This window comes from Rhagoletis pomonella, unplaced genomic scaffold, assembly GCF_013731165.1.
Source record: "Rhagoletis pomonella isolate Grant_MI unplaced genomic scaffold, Rhpom_1.0 Rhpom_scaffold_00003, whole genome shotgun sequence".
In the NCBI taxonomy this organism is placed as follows: Eukaryota; Metazoa; Arthropoda; class Insecta; order Diptera; family Tephritidae; genus Rhagoletis; species Rhagoletis pomonella.
The window spans coordinates 71684019-71702339 of NW_023458557.1; the positions used below are offsets into that span (position 1 = coordinate 71684019).

An 18321-nucleotide genomic window follows, 5' to 3' on the forward strand; every position below is an offset into this window, starting at 1 on the left:
GCCACGCCCACTTATGGTTGCACCAATTTCTTCCAAACTTGGCACAATTGTTGGCCTTGGTACAGCATACCAAATGGCCGAAAATTTCTAAAATCGGACAATAACCACGCTCACATCTATAACAGTAACTTAGAGAAATACGAAATCTTCGATAATTCAAGAAATACGTTCATGAAAAAATTTTGGAAAATGGGCGTGGCTCCGCCCACTTATGATCATATATACATAGGTACCTCGGTAACCGTTCTACCAATTTGTATCAAACTCGGTATGATTATTGTGCTTGCCACATAAAAGCAAAACGTTGAAAATTATTGAAATCGAACTAAAATTACGGTCGCTTTTCATATAACGGTAAATTTCAGAAATGCTTGAAACTTCAATATTTCGAAATTTAAAGACGCTAATTTATTCAAAGTTTATACATCCCGGCTTACCATGTAGCGGTAGCTTTCGGAAAGGTGAAAAACATATACTTATTACTTGCGTCGGGTATTTAATGTTCGGCTCCACCTGAATTGAATTTACAATTAAAATTTTTCGTACAGTGTAGTCGGTACCTCAAAAACGGAGTTTCCGTAAGCGTCAAAAGCTTCTTCCTGAGATGTTGCTCATATTATTTTTCCTGCATTCATCTAAGGCTGTTGCCACTAAAATTATTGCGTACCACTCAGAATTGTATGATACGTTCCTCAAATGCCACTAGTTATACCCACACGACCCGTTCTTGTGAAGAAACAAACATTTGTTTCGACGTCCTTTGTCCGGAAACAACTTTTCTTTGGCTTTGCTCCTCCCGGTGTACAGCAATCGCCGCAATCCTTTTTTGAGCAAATGTCAAATTACATACACTGCCTGAAAAAAAGTATTGGCGAAAAGATATTTCACAATGTATGCACATTTTTTAATTTAAACTACTAGAACAATACACATAAAACTTTATTTTCTAAACTCTGGAAAATTCAATAAAGTTGCTTAAAAATTCGCAACCTTCTAATCAAATTGGTAGAACAACTTTGCAAATGCATGACATTTAGTTTGGTCTACACTTCGATTAATTTTATTCGTTGCTGTTTGTCTTAGATTACAGCTCTTCCCGTACTCCCAGTATTACTGTTTCCATACGAATCGAAAATCATACAATTTTCCTATAATTTTCTATAAACAAATTTTAATTTTCGATTCGTACGAAAACAAGAATACGCCTCATTAATTTTTAGATATACTTTTAAATAAGTATTTTAATTTTTGCTTTGGTTATATTAATGGGTAAATTACCAAAGGGAATAAGTCAGCATTTTTCGATATGACAAATTTGATGCAGTTCAACAGAGCTCCATTAAGCGAACCAAACTACATCAAAATTTTCACATCGAAAAAATACTTATTTATTACCTTTGTTAATTAACCGATTCATATGCAATACTACTTTTTAATTACAATTTTTAAATTGAATGTTAAAGACCAGTATGCAGCTCTCAAGAAAAGCAAAAAATCCATATAAAATGACGCACAAGAAATGGCTAAGAAATTTTCTTGTGTAAAATTTTCTTGAGGCAGTACGCAGTTCTTAAGAAATTTTCGACGCTTTTTACTACGGTTTTCTAAAGTTTTATGTGAAAAAGGGCACAAAGCAACCCATGCTTGCAACAGAAATATATTCCATTCCATTATTTCTTGAGGAAGAGCGAGGCAACAGACTAGTGAATTATCAGTTGTTAAAATTCCTTGGAAACACACGAAATAATGGCAATTTTTTTCTTGACCGTTTTCTTGAGAGCTGCATATCAGCCTTACAACATTATTTTAGTTGAGATTTATACATAAGTACATACTTACATACAGATAATATACAGGCTCACATTTTTAAATATTAATAAGTATATGTAGATGTATGCATGTATGGTCGGGTAACACTGGATAAGGTACATATATTTGTATATTATATGTGTACATACCCTGCAGGAATTCAGACTCACCCTAGGTTAGCCCTCAGATAGTCCGTATTGTTACCAGCACTAGTCCCTCATAATTCCCCTTCCACTGGTTTTAACTGCTATTTTTTGCATTGGCGTGACATTGGAAAATGACCAGTCCACTCAACACTGACCGTAAGATAGTCCTGGACTAGTCCAGTTTTGCAGTTTTTTTTCGTTGGAGTACGATTGCGTTCTGCATTTCACAGATGCCTTTTCATATTTCAGAAACACAAAAAAAAAATTATTTTATCATTTTTTAACCATGTTGCCTCAGACGGCATTTGAACCCGGACCCTCCTGAAAGCTAACAAATAGTGGCAAGCATCTCTGCGCACTGACCTACAACCACGCATGCAAATGTTCGCTTTGAATCAACGCCAGAGCAAGCGATTGGGACATTTACAGGGTGTGGTGTTATTTAAATTTCTTTTATTGAATTGCAAGACAAGACCACTCTGTTACTGCCAAACTGTACTTTTCGTTTATCTCTAGACCAATTCCTTGGGAACTGGTCGAAAGCTGACCAGTCAAATTTTAACCAGTGAAGTACTGGTATTTTACGGAAAATTGACCGCCTTATTACTGCAGGGTATGTGACATACATATGTACATGTACATGGACATAACACATTTTGGTAATTTTTTGATCATAAGCCATTTATGTGCCATTTATAATGAAAATCACACTTTACTCCCAGACGTTGTAATTGGGTTTCAATCTTCCCGTAAAATTTTTAATTTCAACATTTTTTTTCCAATACCTACAGCCGCACTCAGATCGTTTAATGAATGTTCCTCAATGAGGATTTGAAAAAATTGCCTCTCAGAGTCAGGTTATCGATTCATTAACTGCATTTAATGAGCAATAAAGTTGAGTAACGAATGATTATGTTTTTTTTCAATAATTTTCAATTTCGCTTACGCTGCGCCAACAGTAGCAATGGCCAAGTGCAGAGCGCTGGCGTGTTATTCGAGAGATCCGAGGTTCGAATTCTCGGGCAGCGGAATTATTTTGGCTTTTTCTTTTAATTTTTTTATTTTATTGTTTTAACCCTGCTTTGATAACCTGCGCTATGATAGACGTATGCTTTTTAAACTTTTCGCTCTCTCTTTCGCGAAATGAAGATGGAAATCGGAGGTATTTCCATTTTAAGTGAAAAATATTTTTAAATAAAATGCATTTAAATAATAAATAAATATTTAGAGTCTCCATATCTTTGAAAATATTTTTCATAAAATGTTTATTACCATAAAATCAAGGCAAGGAAATTATGATACGTCTCACATATGTATGTATGTATGGTTATCTTCCTAGCAACTTTAAGTATGGTGACCAAAGCAGAGTTAAAAAGAAAAATATATATTTTTTTTTAATTTCATTCTTTTCTTTTTTTTAATTTAACTTCTCTTAATTTTTAATTTTTATTGTTAAAAAATATAATTTTCAAATTTAATTTAATTTTTATAAAACTTATGGCTAAAAGAAACTGAATAGCGCTAACACCTCCTCGTTAGCAGATCTTTCAATTAGACTTTCGAAAGATAGTTGCCAGAATTGACAGTTGTCTTAGGAAATACTTATAGACAGTAAAATATAAAACTTGAAAGAAAATTTAATTAAGAAAGATATTAAAAAAATTAAATGAAACTAAAAATTTATATTTTTCTTTTTAACACCAAGAAATCTAAATATTAAAATAGAATTAAATTAAAAAAGAAACAAAAATTTAATTAAAAATGAGTATATATTTTTTTTTAACAATAAAATCTGAAAATTAAGAACAAACCAATTAGAAGGAATATTAAAATAAGTTTCAAAAAATGAAATTTAATTTAAATATATATATTTTTCTTTTAAAAACAATAAACTGTACCAATTAAAGGAAAATTAAATTAAAAAAAATTAATAAAAAGGGAAAAATAAAATTGCGCTCGGATCTCTCGAATGGCAAGTCAGTGTCTTTGGGACTACGCGCGCAAAATTATATACTTATGTATTTTTATAGTTGATTTCAAACTGAAAGAAAAAGTGAGTGATGCCACATAAAAAAAAGGCCACAACTAGGGTTATGCTTACATTTTTCGTTAACTTTCTGATAGTGGCTCCGATGGCCTAAAGTGGGAGTGTGTTAACTTGTTGCAGATCAATTAATACGTGGTCTTTGCACTTTTTAGCCAGATGGTCAGATGTGTCATTACCAGGTACGCTCGGCTAACCTGGCACCCAGATTAAAACAAATATTGAAGTACGTTTGGTTTTCCAACATCATTTTGTAGAGACTTGTATTGCCCAACTAGTCTGGAAGTAGTAGAGCAGAGGGCTGGCTAATGTCTGGACTGCAGTTTGGCTGTAAATACAGACACGTAAACTTTTATCAGCTGATACTATTGCATTACGAGTACTAAACATTTAATTTTAATCGCAGAAAAGACATCTATGAACAGAACATCTGCTGGTACCCCGTTAAACGCGAAGATTTGAAAAACACTGAGCTCTCGGGAGTATATTTAATACATATTTTGACATTTCTAAGATGTATGGCTTTCCAGACCTTTGTGATTTCCAATTTTGTTTCTAGGTTAGTGTAGTGGACTGCGAAGTTTTTGAGGGAATTCCTATTTTTCTGCAAACTTTTATATCAGGCGTAAACAATTTTTAAAATATAGTGTTTTTTTTTATTTTCTTAGTCCTTGGTGGTGGTAAAAACTAAATTTGCATTTATTTGATTTTGGGTTTTTTTTTTTGGTTTGTTTCTGTTACATAACAGTGTTGCTGTTGCCTTGCCCTCAGTCTTTTGTGTGATTTTGATTGTTATTATTATTTTGTCCTTTCAGGTGAATCGACATATTTATAATTTATAAATAAACCTAAATACGCTAATGATTTCCGTTGAAGTACAACGTTTTTTTTTTAAGTTGTAATAATTTTAACTTGTAAACTTACCAACTGTATAATAAGTGATCTAAATTTATAAGCCTCGATGTTGTATAACAATTGATTATTTTAAAATGTAAAAGCTATTTATAAGTTGTACATAATCACATACGTTTTCATTTATTATATTTAAGAGGTGAGATTTGAAATTGTGTTGAATTTTTTGTGGTCTGAAAGAATGACTTCCGCATGCGAGCACAAAGTACTCGTAGCGAAAAGATTTTGCTCAGAGAATGTGGAGAAAAACGCCTGACGATAAAAAATAAGTTTTTCTTTTTGGTTTTAATTACAAATATGCCTACTTTGTTACTTATTAGAAATTAACTTAATTATTTAAGCCTTAGTTTTTCTCCTGGAAATATACATATGTAAATACATACATACATAAAACTGAATTGCTTTGAAGCTTTATTTGATTTTCAATAGACGGGTATAAACAACATTTTCACTAATTTTCTTGCAAAAATGTTTGTTTCAAATTTTGCGACTGCATTCTCCATACTAAAAAAAAATGTATTTAGTGGCAAAGCATTGTCTGGAACCCAATACACGATACCAGCTTGCTAGGGAAATGAAGTGATTGTTTCATCAAGCTTCAGCTGGTACAATATTCATCTCTGCACAGAACGGGTGCGAATAGATCGTTAATAATGTTATCATATATCAAGACCCAAATTACAATATTGGATATCGATTACGATTGTGCTTCGGCAACATAAAGTATATAGGGCACAAAACAACTGTCATTTTATCCGATGTGATTCGAAACGAGTAATCATTTGATCACGAACGCCGCGAATAGAGGCCGAGTTTTTATTTTATTCTTACGCTAGTATAGAGAATCATTCCCATAAACGAATAATACGCAGTCCAAAGTATGATCTTTCCAATTATGAACCGAATTATGTAGTTGGGTTAGATTATGCTGGCTGGCCAGTAGGGGACGGGACTCACATATGTAAACTGAAAGAGCGCCCGTCGAGTTGCCAGATACATTTGTCGATTGCTCATTGTAGGCGCTGTAGCTGAACTCCACCAAATAGTGCTAGTATTTGTTTGCTGAAAGCTGTGCCCAATAATAATCCTGCAGGGAAAGCTACTAGTTGTGAACTAGAATTCTACCGGTTTGCATTTCAGCCGAACTAGTTCACGTTTTCAAATTTGTTATTTATTTATAAATTGAATAAATTATTTTTACTTACATTTATTTAACTTTAAAAATCTTAACCACCTCCAAGCGGCCTCGAACCTGCGATTTCACAACCAGAACCAGTAGTATTCACGTGACGCCACAGCCGACATTTGTAAGAAAAGCAATTAATTGCGTTTTATTTTTGGCTTTGGCAAAACAAAGGCAGATGCCGCTGATCGCCTAAGTTCTTCGACATGTTTGACTGGTAGGCACATACTAGTTAATGAACTAGTATTTTTTCTAACTGGTTTGGCTTTTCTCTGCAGGGAAGTTCTTCTAGTAGTCTTGAGTCCGCTTTTCCTATTAATAACTGGTAAGAAATATAATAATAATTATAGATTGGCGCTTACACAATATGTTAATGTTCGGCCGTCTTCTTCTCCAATTTTGTCGAGTGCGCCTTGATGTTGCCACAAAGGGGAGGGACCTACATTTTTACGCCGACTCCAAGCGGCGATAGTATTTTTGTGAGCAGCCGTTTTTTATGGCAGAAACACAATGATAACTTAATTTTCGTCCGCCGCTAGTGAGGCATCCAGAAGGAACACCCCCTTTGATTAGCCCGTAAATCTTTTCGTTACCATTAACACCTTTGTACCCCCGAAGGCTTTACTATAGGTGGTAGTATATGAGAGTGAAGAGCCCGATTGTCTGCCTGACTGGCAATGTAAAAATGTATCCACTCGCGCTTTATTATTTACAAAAGCTTGAAAAGACTAAAGGGGTCTGGTAGCTTAAAGGACTTTCAAATTTTCGCTAAGAGCAGTAAAGTGCAGCTTCTACTCCTTCGTCCATTTTGGAACCCTCAGTTCAAATGTGCGTCGCATCGTCTCGCATCTCCGTATCCTTACGTCGACCATGGACCATTATTGTATATAGCTTCAAGAGAACTTTCGGAATTCCCTCCGTTGACCATTCTTCGTGAATTGAAGCTGGCAATAACACATATGTAATTGCGTATGTCTGTCAAATTCACAGTTTTTATTTAACTATTTAAAAATACGTACTTTGAAAACGAAATAAACTAAACTTAGATTATTCTATCTGTGTGTCAGATGAAATAGAAACATATCTATTTCGTATGTATGTACGTGCATCTGCTTTGTACAGAAACAAATCTAATTTGCCTTTCCACGATATGTACGCATTTTTAACGTACACTTGCCGGAGGAAAATATTGGCACAGCAAATTTTTCACAATATATGCAACAATTTTTATTCTAATATTTTTCCGCCAATTTTGTATAAAAATATGGTTCATTCGACAACAAAAAAAAAAATATAATTCCTAAACTTGGTGCAAAACTTGCGAAAATTCAGCAAATTTTCATCAAAATTTTCAACTTTTTAATCAGATTTTTTTAGAATTTTTTTGAAAATTTTTGACATATTTGACATTTTCGAGACCAAATAATTTGAAAAAGATCAAATGAGCTGCTCTACTGGCACTACCTGTTCAATGTGCCTTGGTCCTAAGTGATACTGATATCCTTTGTATAATCTAAAGTCAGGTCTATGCACTATGGCTTATTTGAAAATATCAAAAACAAAACAACTTGTGGAAGGACCTACACCTTAAGGCCGCTTTCGTCGACAGATGCTTTCTCATGGCGCAAATATACCACCTTTGCCCGCCAAAGGGCGGCCGCTATTAGAAACAAAATTTTTGTTGAGATATTGGTCGGATTTGGGTACCCGAGAGGTATGTTCTAGTGAAGTTAAAAAAATCATTTCTTGAAGTGTGCTCTGCGCCATTCTTAATGATTTTGCTGCCATTTATGCTTTAAGTAATCGTTACGACATTTTTTTAAGTTCCAAAAACGGCATGAAAAAAGCAAACTAGTTTGTTGTACCGGTATTTCATCATATATGTACGTGTGCACGCTGCTCTCAATTAAGAATAAAAATACATTCTTAATTCCCATTGAAATGCATAATTTAATTTTGATTATTCTTGCAAAATAGACAACAGTGTGTGCCTTTATAAATGCAATTGAAATCGATTTGTGATAAAAAAAATTATCAATCTACAATAAAAACTCACACTAACATATGTTTAAGCGCCAATCTATTATTATTAAACCCAAATTTTATTTTCATCAATTAGAGTTGGAGTGCGATAAATGTTTAATTTGGTATCAATTTAATCGAAAATACATACTTATAAAATACGCACGTAATATAGCCCGTCGGACCATATTATGATTGTCGTCATCAACGTCGTTGTCATATTTTCGCCAACGTAGCACAGTGGTCGGGAAAGCCATGTTTTACGCGAATAATTGGAAGGGCTGTTACGATTATAATAAAACTGCGGCTTCGTAGTATTGTTGTAATTTTAAATCCGCTTATGCTATAAAATTTATGGTTTGACAGTTGAGCTGTGAAATCAATTGCCAGTTTCTCTAAAATACCATTGATTGCGTTTTTTGACATGCTGATTACGAATTTCATGTCAAATTGAAACATTGACAGTTTTCTGCTGTCAAATGGACTGTGTATTTTTCTAAAAATAAGATAGTGATTTTAGAAATGCCACTGATTAGGTTTTTAGACATTCTGATCACGAATTTTATGCCAAATTAAAACTTTGAGAGTTGACGGCTGTCAAATAAACTGTGAATTTTTCTAAAAATAAGCAAATATGCTAATCACGAATTTGTGTCAAATCAAAACTTTAAAGAGTTTACGACTGTCGAAGGGGCTGTCAATTAGAAATAAGGAAAATTTCCCAAGAGTTAAACGTATGTACTATATTTTAAGGCTCACATATATCGAGTTCTGTATCACATTCAAACTTTTTCGATTGACAGCTGTCAAATTAACTGTCATTTTCAATTGAGTAACACAATATATTTGTTTACCAAAATTGTATTCATTATTATATTTATTAATTAGGGCTAGTTGGGGCCGTCTGCTATGTGTTCAGTCCAGACAATTTGATCTAGGCCACAACAGTTTTTTAAAGATTTTTTTATTTTATACAAAATTTGTAATTTTCAAAAACTTCAGTTTTCTCATTTTTAAATAAAGTTACTCAGGTTTGAGTTTTTGGAAATTTCGGACGCCATATTGGATTTTGCATTTTGAATTTTCAAAAACTAGTTTGAAATTTGTAATGAGCGAACTTAAACAAGAAAATCTGTAATTTTTTAAATTCTCGGACGCCATATTAAATTCGTTATTGGATTTTTGAAAATTGGCTTCAGTTTTTGAGACACCTCTTATAAATGATATGATGCTAAATAAAGAATACATTATATTAATATTTAATATTTTTATACGGTTTATATTATTTGGAACAACTTCTAAGTGGTGCTCGCCACTCTTTTTGGCGCGAGTATGCGCGGATTTTCCTTTCGTAGAATCTTAAAGGTACCTTTGCGTTAGTTTTTGGTAAAGGAATTAAGATCCTACTCGGCTCTACTAATTAGTTATACCTTTTTGAAGAAAATATTTCTTGAGAAATAAGCCGTGTTATTAGGGTGTTGATAATTTAGCAACCAGGTTTTATTATGTAATATTTCATATGAAATCATTATTTTCCTGGTTTAAGAAGTGACTCCAAACCAGCAATTACTGTTATAATTGAAAGTTTCCTTGAAAAATTGTAAAGAAATCTATCATCTCATAACTGTTAGAACGTGCCACAATCGAACTCGTTGAATTAAACGGATTCAACGGCTTGGTCAGCAGATACTATTGAAAATCCTAATCAGTTTTGAGTTCGTTGAATAAGAATAGTTATCACAGTTTTAAAATATGCCTTTTTCGCGTAAAACATGGTTTTTCCGACTACTGTGCGTCAACATAAACTTCACTTAAACTCTTAATCGGTCTGGTGTCACCATATTGCGGCGACACTTCAATTTATCGATAAATTTGATTGAAATTGTGTGTTAATTTCCATTGTATTTTTGGTTTTTGAGCAAACATGTTTTCTATATTATATACCAGAGAGCTGCATGGATACACTCAAATTACATTTTAAGTCACTCGCTTTCTTTTCACATCTGCACACACTCGCACTCATTTATTTCCAAACATAACGTGCGATAGCATTGCAAAAACATTGTCGGTTGGGTGAGTAATTCACACTATCAAGTGCTCGATTCAAATAACAAGTGCTTGATTTGAAAAACAAGTGCATGGCATAACTGCTGTAATGAAAGTATCAAAGAAAAAACATTTGTAAAGAAAATTTTTGTTAATTTTATTGGTTTCCTAACTGCATATTATAATGCAAAAATATCAACTGATTAAGGGCATCGTCCTTTGACAAAAGGTGGCATCTTTCTCTCTCTCTTTCTGACGATGCGCTAGTTGAAGGAGTGGCTATTACTCGACGACTAAGTTTATGCAGCAGCGGCATTTCGCATCTGTGTACATCCCACCAATTAATTATATCGTTGTCCGTATGAAAATATACCTCAATATTTTCATATCGCCGCAGCTCTGCAGTAGCTTTATCAGTGCTGCTCACAAAGGTAGGTTGTTTAAGAAGACCTGAAAACAGCTCAAAGTTGTCTGAAGGTAACAAAGGTGTATCCGTAATTTGTGGTTCCGTTGACCTGTCAGAATTCTCAGTTAACGTTCTCATAATTTGTAAACATTTCTCTTTTGTGTACCTTTGCTCAGATTCGGTAAAGTTCTTGAGCTCTTTTGCTGGCGGGTATAAAAAAAGCACAGTTTTGTGCAAATCTGTTAGTTTTCAACAGCAACTGTTTTTAAATAATAAATCAACTTATTTTTCCGATGTCTTCTGAGGTAACATTGCATTTCTTTTGTAGACTAGTTATATAAATGTACATCAGGTGGATAATTAAATAATTTAATAAACCTAATATATTTAAAAAAATACTTCATCAATATAAATTTTTTTCAAAATTGTCATATTCTCTACTAATTGTTTGAAGTCAATGGGTGTCATTCGATTGCTCGACTTGCTTTTCATTACAGCATTTTTCACTCGCTTGACTTGATTTGGGAAGAGTATATCAATGCCATATTTGAAATCAAATGAGTACACTGCAGCTAAACATTGATTTCAAAACTAACTATGAATCTCACTGTTTGTACGGTGCTTCTCACTAACCTTATAGAGTTCGCAGCAATGAGTTCATACTGTTTAGATGGAAGTGAGTAAACTCATGCTGTTGTCTGTTATATACATAGTTATCGAAATCGACACCAGTGACACGATCTTCCGCGCGGTCAATATTCGTTCCGACGAAAACTATAAGAGTGATTATTATATATTTTTTTCAAATGCTGTTGCGTCCTGGGTCGTTTCGGTTATGTAGACCCGACTGGGGTGAGTAGGTGTCGAGACGTCGCAGCTCGCAGTTTTTTTAGAAAATGTGAAAATTCCCATCACTGGTTTAAAGACAAGAAATCCATAAGCAAATCAGCACTTGATTCTGTCGCAATAGTGTAGGATACAATAGTACAATCGGCCTCATTGAGAGTGTCGTGTAGAGGCAAGTCGTTTTTCGAGAGTCAATTCGTATCGAATATTGCATGGCATTGCCTGTATTGAAACGGTAAAACTTGGTAGCATTGGCTAATTTCGTCGTCTACTTATATGTTGTAAGGCTAATAGCCCAGTTATGCATACTTAGCGTTGCATGAGAGTTGTCACATAAGAATCTGTTAAATATGCTTTGCGTGTAAGCGGTTACCCAACGCATAGCACTTAACAGCTAGAATTCTGTTGGGTTTTGATTTTTACGTAAAAATGGTAAAGCAGTGCAAGTATGCTTAAATGGGCTATAAGGCGGCAACTCTACATCAAGCTTTTCAGTTGTACTCATAACACCGAACTGATTACTAAGAAGGCGACCTGTGCAGCCGTGATAATAGCGCTTTGTTAAATCTAAGGACTGTTTGCTTAATGTCCGGTTATCACTACCTCCCAGTTAAACATCATTATGGCGTTTTCGATATCATGCATATAACATATGATCGATAAAGTACAGCCGGTCCTTGGTGTAAGGTATGCATCCATGTTCCAAACCGCGTCTTCAGATCATCTGAGAATACTTGGGTGTTGAGCACTTTTAGAAAGTGCAAAAAATAACAAAATTCGTTAAAATGTTGAGGTACAATGACCACTAGACCCTACAAAAAAGATAATGTTCCCCGTACCCCTTGAGCCGTAAAATATTTTTGCCGAATGTTGCTCGGGATCTACAGTCGCATCTTAAAGTATGATATATCAATGTTCTTGTCTCGTGGAGACAATTTCGGAAAAAGGAGTTTGATGTGGAAAGATCATAGCTCTCGGTATGGGTAAACTGCGTTAACTGAGCAGAAAATCTGTAATTGCTTTTTGTGTGTACTAATAACATTTCTGGATTAGTTCAGGGTTATTTCAGGATCGTTTCGGGATTGGCTCAGTGCTGTATTACGTTAATTTGGGAACTACTTAGTTCGGGATAATTTCGAGACTTTAAGGAAAATTTTCGGGCTAGTTATGGACCTATTCTAGGCCTAGTTCGGTATCATTTTGGGTCAACTTAAGGACCATGTGGAAACTAGCTAGTTCACAACTATTTCGGGGCTAGCTCAGAACCATGTTGGGATCATTTCAGGAACATTTATTTGAAACTGGATTTGCAAAATTACTTTAGGGGTATACAGCATTTGTATTTATTTATTTTTTTTCGCTTGTAAGATGGGACGGCCTATTGGCCACAAAAAAAATTTTTAACGCAATTTAGTACATCGTTTTTAGTTATATACCTAACAATCAGGTTAAAATTTAAAATAAAGAAGTAAAAAAAAGGGCGAATATAAAATTTAAAAGTAAATCTTGCATTTGTCTCTACTTAAGACAAACATCTAATAAGGAAGATAATTCTAATGAGTAAAATTAAATATTAAAACTTGATATTTGTGATACAAAAAAAGGAACAAAATATAAGAATCATGGGTAGAAGTTAAAATAGGAACTGCGAGAAAAGGAATCAGTAGGTAAATTAATTACTTACATACATACATATGTATGTACAAACACATACATAAATATGTATATGATCAGTATTTTTATAAGTATCCCCTAAAAGATTTGTACGCTTTATGTTACACGGCATGAACGAATAAAAACAAATTTAAAAAAAATTGGAAATTGTGAGAATCTGCATTTATCATTTGGCAATTGTAGTTAGAAACGATTAAAAGTAAAATGTATGGTGTCTGATCATAACGAATGGATAATACGTTTATGATACAGAAATTTTACAGCCTTGACACCTTTTAAATTAGAAGCGATAAATGTGCAAAAAATTCGTTTTTTTTATTTTCAATTAAAACTAAAGTTTTATGAACTATATAAACATACATAGAAACATAAACAACAAATTAAGTAGAGCGCTCCACCCGCAATGCGAACAATATGGTCGCGGAATCAATAAACGAAATTGAAGAAAAAAATAAATTTAAAAAAAACAGCAAAATATAAACACAATTCCCATACTGTTATGCATAATGTATGTACGTAGAGAAACCTCCTTAATTTTATGACCAGATACATATACTTGCATTATTATAGGGTTAAAATGTCTTTATATGTGTGTAATTAAAATGCTTGAAAATTGGATTCCTTATAAATAAATAGCTCCGTAAAAAATACATAAGTCCTACATTGTAGCATAAACAACCCATAAAACCATGCGACATATACATACATACTTACTTAAGAAATAAGCAAACCAATAAATATCACCGCTAGACAAATTGGATCCTTTCTCGGCGACTTTATTTGCTACGTCAAACATGCCCAAAATAGAGTGCATACAAAAAGCATAAAAGATGCATAGCTAAACGAAACATACATAAAATAAATATGTAAAAATCCGCCTATGTGAATGCAATTAGTCACAAAGTAAAATGTGTATTAAAGAATATTGGCCCAGAGTTGTTTTGATAGTCGAACGTCGTGCCGCAAGTGAGGTTAGAAACGTCTCCGTACATTAGCTTAGTTATGGATTGAGTGAATTCCAAGCAAAGCAGCATTTGTATAAACTTACACGTGTATTATTTTCATCGAACAGCGTGAAAATATACAAGCACATACATACATACATACTATGGCGCGAAGAGAGGAAATATAAAATCTATGTATTGACGATAAAGATGTTTACCTATAAAGTACAAATTATAAATATATAATTGAAGAAGTAACAAACAAACAAACCAGAACATAATACAGACATACATAAACGTACATAAAGTATGGAATTATAAAAAAAAAATTTATTTAATGAAGGGCATAAACCAACAAAGATGAATAAAAATAAAAAATTAAAAGCGAAAAAGATTTGTAGGAAAACACACACAAATGAAAACTAATAATTGAGTTTAGATATAGTCGAACCTATTATGACAATTAAAATAAAAGAAAAATAAAATAAAGGGGATATAAAATATCCATTAAAAATCAAATTCGCTGTATTGATCCTTTTTTCTTTTGTCAAGAATATTTTAGAAACGGAAGTGGTAAACTCCCGCCCGCATAAGGTAAGTTGACTTCTGACTACATGGTGCAGTTATTGTGACAATTGTTCGTTGGAGTATGGCTGAATGTATAATTCCGTCCAAACCCGTGGAAGCATGGGCGTAAACAGGTACACAGGTACATAGTCTCATTGTAAGTTTCTTTCTATAAATTCATAATCAATTTCCAATTCGAAAAATTTATGCAATAAATTAAAACGTTGGGTGTCTTTACATTCCGGTAGTTTTGTTAAACTGCTGGTTGTTCCTCGATAATTTAATAAACTGTGAACGTCCTTTTCAACTTCCTTTTGTTAGTCTGATAAACAGTCATTTACTTAAAAAAAGGTAAAATAATTATTATCTTTTAATATTTTCTCCTTGTTTGTACTTGAATTTAGGTTAAGGTATGCTTAGCGATCACAGAGGTTTTGTAGAAAACACAAAAATGAAATCATCACTAAACAATTTATCGATTTGCAGAAGACACTCGCAGACTATTGTTTAAATAAACAAGTAATCGATTTTGGTGTAAACTTGAAGTCGCATTTTAAAATTTGTATGCAACTAAGGTAACTAACAAATTTGTATTTTAACTCTTCAATAAGTTCATAATAAACTTTATGCAATATAAATTCCTTTGTAGGGCTCGGTAAAACTCAATTGTTACACAAGTAATTTTTAAGCAAAAAACACTACCGACTTCAATTCTCATATAAAAATTTAGAAGTAACGTTAATTTCTTCATGATCCAATGATCGGATCCAAACCAAATTAGTATGGGACCTCGCCTGAGGTACCAGAAAAAGAATTATCGAAATCGGTTAATATAATCTCTTTTTCTGCCAGCGTTGGGAACGATCTTCATGAGATGACTAATGCCGTGTATCTCCTCGACCTTGCGACACAGGATCTGCAGGGGTCTCGGGGGACTGTCCAATCATTTGATTAAAGCTAATGTGATTTCGTTTTTCACAATGGCATCTCTAATAATAGAACAACAGACGTGCGTTAGCCCACATTTCCTCCTCGTTGTGGACTCAGTTTAACGACTTCATGTTACCACATCCGACAAGCCATACCAAGTATTGCTATTATTGGTACACTGGATCTCGGAAATTCGTGATCCAATAATCTTTTCTTTCGGTTGATTAACCCTTTTAAGCGGTTACAGGAAGAAGATTTAAGAAGTTAAAGTCTCACGCTGACGATGCTGGATTTAGGCTTTTGATGTTTCCTCAGGTACTCAGGTAAAAAAAACGTTGTTAATAAAATATTAATTTAATTTAATTATTACATACTTTATATTTAGGTAGCTCCTTTATCTTAAGACGTAGTATTTCAACAAACTTAATGACAGAATTTATGGGTAATAGACTATGAGAGAGGCTAACAAACGTTTAAATGCTGTAGGACCACCGGTAAAAGATACTTAGATGTGGGAGGAAAGTAAGTATAAATCTAAAAATTTTCTTCGATTTTCCCAAGGAGTAAATAATGTGTGACTTGTTATGTCTTTGTAGACGGGGCACCGAAATTGCGCATCTGGAAACTGTGCATTTAGACATTATTTCGGTTTCAACCGAAACTGTGCATGTATGCTTTATTTCGGTTTTCAACCGCGTAAATATATAAATATGCAGATATATTCAATGTGTAAAAACTTAAGTGTGTACTAACGAAACTTCTACAAAACAAAACTGGACTACACACTAATTAATTAAAATGGTGTAGTAATTTAATTTTTTAAATTTAAATAAAGCATGAATTCCCCAGGGAATAACCGAGTAGACAAAAAATATATAACGGTAGAAATGGCACATACATACATATATGAAAGAATGCCCACAGGCGACGCACTATAGGCAAAACACGAGTTTTTTTTCAAAATCGTGGATCTTAGCTTAGAAAATAAATAATGGAATGCAGCATTTCACCCTTTAATGCAGAGTCTATTATATATGAAACGCTTTTTAACCCTTTCAAGGCAGAGGAAAAAGGTTCTCAATATGCTTTTGAACGTACTTTTTCTCATGTTGACGTAGATATTAATCGTAGAAAATTTTTCCATAGTAAAATAATAATAAAAAAAAAAAATATAATAAAAATATTAAAAATAAAAATAAATAAAAAATAAAAATAAATAAAAAGTACGTTGAAAACATATTGAGAACCATTTCCTTGAAAGGGTTAAAAAGCGTTTCATATATAACAGACTCTGCATTAAAGGGTTAAATGCTGCACTTTCGTAAAGATATCGACCAGTATAACCATTTTTGTTATATAAATTTTTTTGTGAAAGCTGATAGTTTACGAGTTATTAGAGTTTAAAGGTAGCTTTTCTTTTGCCAATCTGGCCACTCGGGTACAGCATCTAATGTCCCAAGAATCGAGTCTTAAGATAAAATAAAGAGAAATCTTTCAGAAACAGTGCTAATGGTGTATTAAATATAGTGTTTTCTAGTGGAATGGGAGCCAAAATCCAAAATTAAAAAAAGTGACACTTTGAACGGTATTTTGAGGGTTAAGTTATTGTTTCATTTATCTTCACGATAAAAAAATTTTCATTCCATTATCTCTTTTCTAAGCGAAGATCTACGATTTTGATCGTGTTGCCTATATTGCGACGCCTCTAGCCATTGTGTATTACAACTTTAAGTTATCGATGGAAATTTTTTGTAATCCCCCGTTTCTTTAATTCAGTATCAATTTTGAAGCATACATTTAGAAGATATTTCGGCTCCATTTGTGGGTGGGCTGAAAAGCCGATTTGTTTTTGAATTTTTAGTTTTAATAACTAAAATATAGTTCATTATTAACCCAGACGTTAGCGGCACCCTGAAATTGTGCATATGGAAACTGTGCATACGAAATAATGCATATGAAAAAAACCGAAATAATGCATACGAAAAAAACCGAAATAATGCATATATGCACAGTTTCGGTTGAAAACCGCAATAATGCATATTAGATAAACCGAAATTATGCATATGACAAAAACCGAAGTAATGCATACATGCACAGTTTCGACTCAAAACCGAAGTAATGCATATGACAAAAACCGAAATAGTGCATACATGAAAACGAACTTCTTTCTGAGTAGGCGGCCTTCGGCCGCGCTTAGGGATTATAACCCTTACTAAGTAGAATTCTCCTTTCTGTGTTGCCGGAAAAGAAGGGCGGAAGTATTTTTGCGCAGAACTTCTCTCTGCGTAGGCGGCCTTCGGCCGCGCTTAGGGATTATAACCCTCAAGTTCTGAACACATTGAAAACGACGAGCTACCGACCACAGCTTCCAATTTGTCATCTTTATTATCTAAGCGCTTTGTCGATGGCGACATGATTTCTTTGAACGCGGCAGCGACATCATGAATTTGTATGAGTTTGACATAAAAGAAGAGGAAGAACCTTATCTGTCGCCAGAAAAATAGAAATAGATCTAATCTGGCCACAACCACAGCCGTCGCGTAGCCCGGTCGTCGCCAAAATAATTATCTACATAAGAGTACGTGTTAAAATAATTTGACAGCTGTGGTTTGTAGCTCGTCGTTTTCATTGTGTTCGGGCTATTACTAGGTAGAATTCTCCTTTCTGTGTTGCCGGAAAAGGGGACCGGAAGTATTTTTGCGCAGAACTTCTTTCTGCGTAGGCGGCCTTCGGCCGCACTTAGGAATTATAACCCTAACTAAGTAGAATTCTCCTTTCTGTGTTGCCGGAAA

At 33.7% G+C, this 18321-nt stretch overlaps 1 protein-coding gene across 2 annotated transcripts in view; it reads right to left on the reverse strand.

Annotated features, from left to right (window-relative positions):
- Positions 1 to 469: 469 nt before the first annotated feature.
- LOC118735470 (putative nuclease HARBI1) overlaps positions 470 to 18321 on the reverse strand; it is a 23766-nt gene continuing 5914 nt past the window's right edge. For both annotated transcript variants that reach the window (XM_036465244.1, XM_036465245.1), the window contains one exon: positions 470 to 855. In XM_036465244.1, coding sequence (XP_036321137.1) covers positions 707 to 855 — 149 coding nt within the window. In that variant the 3' untranslated portion in view covers positions 470 to 706. The remainder of the gene's footprint in view (positions 856 to 18321) is intronic.